The sequence below is a fragment of the Chenopodium album genome, chromosome 4 (genome assembly GCF_948465745.1).
Source record: "Chenopodium album chromosome 4, dcCheAlbu1.1, whole genome shotgun sequence".
Taxonomy (NCBI): Eukaryota; Viridiplantae; Streptophyta; class Magnoliopsida; order Caryophyllales; family Amaranthaceae; genus Chenopodium; species Chenopodium album.
In genome coordinates, this window is record NC_137837.1 from 10,600,232 (window position 1) to 10,608,415 (window position 8,184).

General features: G+C 41.9%; 1 protein-coding gene and 1 non-coding gene across 2 annotated transcripts; one reads left to right on the forward strand and one right to left on the reverse strand.

Moving 5' to 3' along the window:
• Positions 1–995: 995 nt before the first annotated feature.
• On the reverse strand, positions 996–1,102 carry LOC145629631 (small nucleolar RNA R71). The gene has a single exon (XR_014111793.1). It is a non-coding gene; the product is annotated as a small nucleolar RNA R71 (small nucleolar RNA).
• Positions 1,103–2,137: 1,035 nt separating this feature from the next.
• Positions 2,138–5,952, forward strand: LOC145627626 (uncharacterized). The gene is made up of 3 exons (XM_081679991.1): positions 2,138–3,212; positions 3,899–4,805; positions 5,394–5,952. The coding sequence occupies exons 1-3, from the start codon at positions 2,138–2,140 to the stop codon at positions 5,950–5,952; spliced, it is 2,541 nt and encodes an 846-aa protein (XP_081536117.1).
• The last annotated feature ends 2,232 nt before the right edge of the window (positions 5,953–8,184 follow it).

Consider the following 8,184-nt stretch of genomic DNA (forward strand, 5'->3'; position numbering starts at 1 on the left):
TTTGGTTCATGACCTTATGGAGTTGACGATCTCTTGGATCGTTAAGGGGTGTAACCTTCATCCTATGAACGGTTTACAAGTTCCTTAAAAACTTGTTGGCGACTCTTTTGCTCTATCTTCTTCCCTTTTGGACGCCACCGTACTTTAGTGTATGATCACAGTGGGGTTCAAGCTAGTGGGATTTAAAGGCTTGAAATTATTCCCTACACCTTGCTATTAGCTAGTGAGACCAAGATAGGACTTAATCTTTGGTAGGCTCGACGACAGCCTATCAAATTTTTGGCGCCGTTGCCGGGGAGGCAAAGTCACATTGAATGTATTATTGTTGAATGAGTCTAAGTGTGTGAATTTTTGTATCATAATTTTTCTTATTTATTTTTGTATATTTGTGTTTTCAACTTGTGATAGTCATTGCTAACGTTTTTCTTAGCTTTGTTTGACTTTGCATGACACGAAAGAGTAAGCAATCACCGCTTATTCCCGTTGATCCGGAGCTAAATAGGACTTTGAGAAACGTCAGGAGACTTTTGCAGGGCCCACCCGAGTTTTCCATTGTGTATTCGGATTCTGATCCGGAAGAAATATTTTCAACCAACGAAGAAGAGAACATGGGTGATGACAATCCTCCTCCACCATTGCTACGAGATTATGACCAGCCCAATGCCTTCACACTTCGGAGTGACATACGTCTCCCCACCACTAATGCAAACAATTTTGAGCTATCGCCTCAACTCATCCGTATGATACAAGGTGATCAATTTGGTGGGAGTTCTCATGAGTGCCCTTTTGCTCATTTGGACAATTTTATCGAATTGTGCACTACCATCAAGCAAAACAACATTACGGAAGAGTTCATCCGTATGCACATGTTTCAATTCTCCCTCCGTGACAAGGCAAAGCATTGGTTGAGAACGGTAGAAGAGGGATCATTGACAACATGGGATGAAGTCACTAGAGCTTTCCTTGGAAAGTATTGTCCACCCGAAAAGACCGCCGAACTAAGGAGGAAAATCACCAATTTCAACCAAGAGATTGATGAGACTTTAAGTGAAGCTTGGGAGCGTTTCAAGGACTACACTAGAAAATGCCCACACCATGGTTTAACATCATGGATCATTGTTCAAAGCTTTTATGATGGTCTTACTCCTACTTCAAGAGCCAACCTTGATAACGGGGCCGGTGGTAGCCTTAAAAAGCTATCGATGGATGAAGCATACAAAATGATCGAAGAGGTGGCAAAGCACTACGCATATGGAGGTGATAGAAGGCAACCTCAAGCAAAGAAGGCCGGAATCCACGATCTTAGTGCAATGACCTTATTGCATCAAAGTTTGACATGCTAGCTCATAAGCTAGATCAAGCCACTCTTACATCTCCAAGCTCTTCCTCACAACAAGTCATGACTTGTGAAACTTGTGGAGGAAATGATCATATGTCCTCTTATTGCAACTCAACCAACCAAGAGCAAGCGGCAGCAATTGGGCAAAGAAATGATCCATACCCCCAATCCTACAATCAAAGTTGGAAACCCCAACAAAGTGCGGGATGGAAGCAACAAAACCAAGGGCCCCCACAAAATAGCTACAATCAAAGCCAAAACCAATCCCAAAACCACTACAACCAACCTCACTCTCAAAACCGAAAAGTTCTATATCGCCATCCTAATCAAGACCAACAAAGGCAACAATATAACCAACCCGCTCCTCCACCTCCTCAAAAGTCTAGCCTTGAAGCCGCACTTGAGACCTTCATTGCACAACAAGGAAGAAGCAATGCGGATATGCAAGAAAACATCCAACAACTTCAAGCACACAACAAGATAATTGAGAATCAATTGGCACAAATAGCACAACAAGTTGGGAGTTTATCCTCAAGTCCTAGCGGTCACTTCCCAAGCTCAACGGTGGTGAACCCAAAGGATCAAGCTAAGGACATTACTTTGAGATCGGGGAGAGGTTATGAAGGGTCGGTCATGAGCGAAGAGAAGCCTCAAAAGTGAGATGAGGGAGTTGTGGTAAGAAATGAGGATGACTTTGAAAATGAAATAGTTGATGTTGAGAAAAAGAAGTGACAAAAGAATGACGAGGGAGTCACAAAATAAAGTGAGGGAGATGAGGAAAGAGTAGAAAAGCCCCCTATGAAAGTATACAAGCCTCCCATTCCATTCCCTCATAGGATTGTAGAAAAGAAATCGAATGAGAAGTTTTCAAATTTTCTTGAAGTCATGAGAGGACTTCAAGTGAACATCCCCTTTCTTCATGCCATGTCACAAATGCCTACGTATGCAAAGTTTTTGAAGGATCTTCTATCCAACAAGAGTAGGCTTGAAGAGAGTGCAACCATCTCCCTTCCTAAGGAGGTGAAAGCAATCATTCAAAACAAGCTTCCTCAAAAGTTTGGTGACCCGGGTAGCTATGCAATACCGGTGAAGATTGGAGATATGGAAGCTATGGATGCTTTATGCGATCTTGGGGCAAGTGTGAGCTTGATGCCCTACTCAATTGCTAAGAGTTTGAAAGTTGGAGACTTGAAGCCAACAAGAATGTCCTTACAATTTGCCGACCGCACGGTTAGGCTACCTTTGGGAATTCTTGAAGATGTGCCGGTTCAAGTTGGAAGAGTATTTGTGCCATGTGACTCTGTGGTAATGGAAATGGAAGAAGATACTACAGTGCCCCTAATCTTGGGAAGACCGTTTTTGAACACCGCGGGAGTGGTGATTGATATGAAGCAAGGAAGATTGACCTTGAATGTGGGAGATGAGAAAATATCATTTTCATTCCCACAAGCATTGAAAAAGCCATTGTATGATGAAGTTCATAGAGTTGATACTTTGGAAAGGGACTTAGAGAAGTTCCAAGAGAATTTGTTTGAAGGAGATCCTTTACAAGCTATCCTAACGGGAGGCTTAGTTGAGGAAAGTGAAGAAACAAGGGGGTATGATCTTTTGCTCAACCAACCTTTAGTCCACAACGAAATGAAAGTGGAAGTGCTCAATGTGGAGGTAAAAGAGGAGAGGACTACGCCTCCTCATAAGGTTGAACTTAAACCCCTTCCTCCTTTACTTAAATATGCTTTTCTTGATGATAGTGAGAGTTATCCCGTTATTGTCAATGCTAAGCTTGATGACACCTCTCTTGGGAAACTCCTAGATGTTTTAAGGGAGTATAGAGATGTCATTGGGTATAAAATTGATGACATTAAGGGGATAAGTCCTACTATATGCATGCATAAGATTTTACTTGATGATGATCATGCTTCCTCGATTGAGCACCAAAGAAGGCTCAATCCAAACATGAAGGAAGTTGTGAAAAAAGAAGTTTTAAAACTTCTTGAGGCGGGCATAATCTACCCTATCTCCAATATTAAGTGGGTTAGCCCGGTTCAAGTTGTGCCTAAAAAAGGAGGCATGACCATCATCAAGAATGATAAGGGTGAGACCATTTCTACGAGGTCGGTCACCGATGGAGGATGTGTATTGATTACCGAAAATTGAATAAGTCCACCCGGAAAGACCACTTCCCACTCCCCTTCATTGATCAAATTTTGGAAAGACTAGCATCACATAGTCACTATTGTTTCTTGGATGGATACTCAAGATTCTTCCAAATCCCAATCCAACCCAAGGATCAAGAGAAGACTACATTCACATGCCCTTTTGGCACCTTTGCTTATCGAAGGATGCCATTTGGACTTTGTAATGCACCTTCCACGTTTCAAAGGTGTATGTTGTCTATTTTTTCCGACATGCTTGAATCATCAATTGAAGTATTTATGGATTACTTTTCTGTTTTTGGTTCATCTTTTGACATATGCATTTTGAATTTGATTAAAGTGTTGAAAAGATGTCAAGAGGTGAACTTAATTTTGAATTGGGAGAAATGTCATTTCATGGTAGATGAGGGCATTGTTCTTGGTCATGTGATTTCTAGTAGGGGCATTGAAGTTGATCGTGCCAAAATTGAGGTCATTAAGTGCCTCCCACCCCCTACAAATGTGAAGGGGATAAGGAGCTTTCTTGGACATGCGGGTTTTTACCGCCGGTTCATAAAGGATTTTTCAAAAATCGCAAAGCCGCTGACTCAATTGTTGGTAAAGGATGCCCCTTTTGTGTTTACTAATGATTGTTTGCTAGCATTTGATAGGTTGAAGGAGGCATTGATTTCGGCTCCTATTATTCAACCCTCTAATTGGGAGCTTCCTTTTGAGCTCATGTGTGATGCTTCGGATTTTGCCATTGGGTTCGTTCTTGTACAAAGGAAGGATAAGAAGATCCATGCTATCTACTACACTAGCAAAACATTAGATGATGCACAAAGGAATTATACGACCACGGAAAAAGAGTTTCTAGCTATTGTTCATGCAATTGAGAAGTTTAGGTCCTACTTGTTGGGGTATAAAGTCATAGTCTTCACCGACCATTCGGCCTTGAAGTACCTCTTGTCAAATAAAGAACCGAAGCCAAGGTTGATACGGTGGGTCTTGCTCTTACAAGACTATGATATTGAGATTAGAGACAAGAAGGGTACCGAAAATGTTGTGGTCAATCATCTTTCACGGTTACCTATCTTTGTAGGTGATCTTGATAACTTGCTAATCGACGATTCATTCCCGGATGATCAACTATTTGCTATTCTCCAAGCACCGGCACCATGGTTTGCGGACATTGCAAACTACTTTTCTTGCTCTATTCTTCCTCCCGACCTCTCTTATCAACAAAAAAGGAAGTTTCTTCATGATGTTAGCCAATACTTTTGGGACGACCCCTTGCTTTTCAAACAAGGTGTTGATGGCCTTTTTAGAAGGTGTGTCCCGGATAATGAAATTGAAGATGTTATCACAATGTGTCACTCCTCACCTTGTGGAGGACATATGAGTGCTAACAAGACCTTGGCAAAAATATTGCAATGCGGTTTCTTTTGGCCAACAATGTTCAAAGATGTGTGGGGTGTGGTGAAAGCTTGTGACCGGTGTCAAAGAACCGGTAATATTTCAAAAAGAAATGAAATGCCTTTGAACAACATCCTTGAACTTGAAATTTTTGATGTATGGGGCATCGATTTCATGGGGCCTTTCCCGAACTCTTTTGGGAACAAGTTCATTCTAGTGGCCGTCGATTACGTGTCAAAGTGGGTGGAAGTGGTTGCATCTCCTACTAATGATGCTAAGGTTGTGGTCAAGCTCTTCAAAAGAGTAATTTTCCCAAGGTTTGGAGTACCCCGGGCTGTGATTAGTGATGGAGGTTCACACTTTGCAAAGCGATCCTTTCAAGCTCTCCTTGAGAAATATGGTGTGAGGCACAAGGTGTCATTAGCTTACCACCCCCAAACAAGTGGTCAAGCTGAAATTTCAAACCTGGAGGTAAAAATGATTCTTGAGAAAACGGTGGATAGGTCTAGAAAAGATTGGTCTACAAAGCTTGATGATGCCCTATGGTCCTATCGCACCGCGTTCAGAACTCCTATTGGCACCACACCATACAAGCTTGTCTATGGGAAGTCATGCCACTTGTCGGTAGAACTTGAGCATCGGGCTCATTGGGCTATCAAAACATTGAATTTTGACCTTCAAAGCGCCGGTGAGAAGAGGTTGCTTGACCTCCACGCCTTGGAAGAATTAAGGTTTGATGCATATGAGAGTGAAAGGATCTACAAAGAAAAGACCAAGGCTTGGCATGACAAGCATATTAGCAAAAGGGAGTTTAAGGAAGGTGACAAGGTCCTAATATTCAATTCCCGGTTGAAGTTGTTTCCAGGTAAGCTTAAGTCAAGATGGAGTGGACCTTTCGCCGTTAAGAAGGTATTTCCATATGGAGCGATAGAAATCTCAAATGACAATGGTGAACCGTTCAAAGTGAATGGCCAAAGGCTTAAGGCATACTTTGACGGTTTTGTGCATGAGGAAGCCAAGGTTGTTCACCTTGATGAGTTTGATGTTCCCTACTCTCATTGATCCCGCAATGTCGTCAAGCTAGTGACGTTAAAAGAACGCTTCCGGGAGGCAACCCGAGTTTCTCAACTCTCTCTCTCTCTTATAAACTATTACTTAATTTCCATCACTCTTACTATTACTAACTTTTCTCTCAATGTCTTTTGTAGGTGTTGATGAAAAGAGAAGGAAGAAAAGGTTTTTGTGAAAGTGAAGTAATAGGGAATTTTAAAAATAATAATAATAATAATGGTAATAAAAGTAATTTTATTATTATTATGCCTTACTATTATTATTCAAAAAAAAAAAAAAAAAAAAAAAAAAAAAAAAAAAGAGAAAAATGTGCAGCATCAGGTCTGCACGGACGTGCAGAACATCGCACGTTCGTGCAGAATCAGGCAGAAACGAGCAAAAATGGAGCAACCAACCTTTGAAGTTCAGCACGGGCGTGCCAGCACGGGCGTGCCAAATGAGGCAGTAATCCCTTTAATTCTGCTCGAATTTGGCACGTCCGTGCAGCCTAGACTTTGGCTGTAATAAGCACGGGGTTAGAGAATTAAAAAAAAAATCACTCATTCTCACATTTCTCAAGCACGATTCTCACTCCTCCTCTCTCTAAAAACTCCTCTTCCCCTCCTCAAAACTCACTCAATTCTCAATTCCCACCCAAATTCAACTCTTTATACCAAAATCTTCACTCCTTTTCAACAAATTCACAAACTACTACTCCTTTCATCACATTCAAACCCAAAAATCAACCAAAAACTTAAACCCTTACTTTGAAAAATCAATTTGGGGGTTTTCTTTGGGAGCTAATTTTGAAGCAATTGGTTGAAGGAGGGTTCTCAAGCAACCAAAAGGAAGGCAAGAAAGGTTCAATTGCGGGTTTAACACCCACGATAAGCTCGGTATAATCGTTCCTCCCTTTCACTAATTTTATGTTTAAATTCTTGAATTTTTGCATGAAATTGCTTGAGAAAGTTTGTTTGAATTGGTTGTGAGTGATTGATAGTTGATAATTACAAAGTTTTAGTGAATTTGGTGGTGTTCGGTGTGTTTTGAGAATTGAAATTTTTGTAAGTATGGAATTAAGGAGTTGATTTTGGTGAAGGAAGAACATACTTGTTTAGGTGGATTGTTGTGTTGATTTGTTTGATAATATTGCATGAAATTGATGAAGAATTGTTGCGGATACATTATTGAAATGGTCTTTGTTGCTTGGTGATTTACTTGTCTTAGGTGGGAGACTTAGAGCTTGGCTTGATTGTGTTGTAATTGTAGGCCTTGTTTGAGCTTTGGTTGTGTCTTAGTGGACTTAGTTCCTCTTGTGTGTTTATTGTGTTGATTACTTGGTTGTGGTTTGTTTAATTGCATTGCATAAAGACCGACCATGTCTAGAAGAAATCGACATAGAAACACGGACGCTAGGTACCGCAACCCTTCTCCTCCCCCCGTTGATCCACCACAAGTGGATACAATGGGAATAATCTTCAATAACCAAACCTTTTCGAACAATTTCCTAAGAATTAGTAGGAGGAGAATTAGGCCTACCAAATTCTACAATGAGGATGTGGCCGAGTCCTTGGGGATGGGGGAGGACATTAGAATGCTATTCGAGGGATGTGACCTAGGTGGTTGGCTAGACTTGCATGCCCCGACCTACAAGAGATTAACTCTTGAGTTCCTTTCCACCCTCCAAGTCCAACGGGACACCAACAAGAACCCCCGCCGCATTACCTTTCAACTCATGAACACCCAACAGAACATGACCATTAATAGGGTGAACCAAGCTTTTGGGTGGCCTACGAACGGAACTATCGGGCCAAAAGATAGGCCACCCCGTAGCTATAATGCGGGTGAGTTTTGGAGGAAAATCACCGGCCTCTTCAACTACAACCCTAGGACCGATAAGGCCACGGCCATCATCCACCCCGCCTTTAGGATGTCACAGCGCACCATAGCGAACACGAGGTTCTCTAGAGGTGATAGTTCGGGGGTAGTGTCCACTAGGGAGCTTCACTTCCTATGGCACTTGAGTGAGGGTAGCACGGCCTTAGATGTAGGGTCTTGGTTTGTAGACCACCTAGATGATGTTGCCACCGGGTCCTGTAACATCACCATAGGTGGTATGATCACTATTATTGCTGCTGCTCTTAACCTTGATTTTGCAGATCAGGATGTTTGCCCAGGTGCGACGCAGATTGATACGCAGTCGCTGAGGACGATGAGGTGGATAGAGGACGTGGAAGGGCCGCA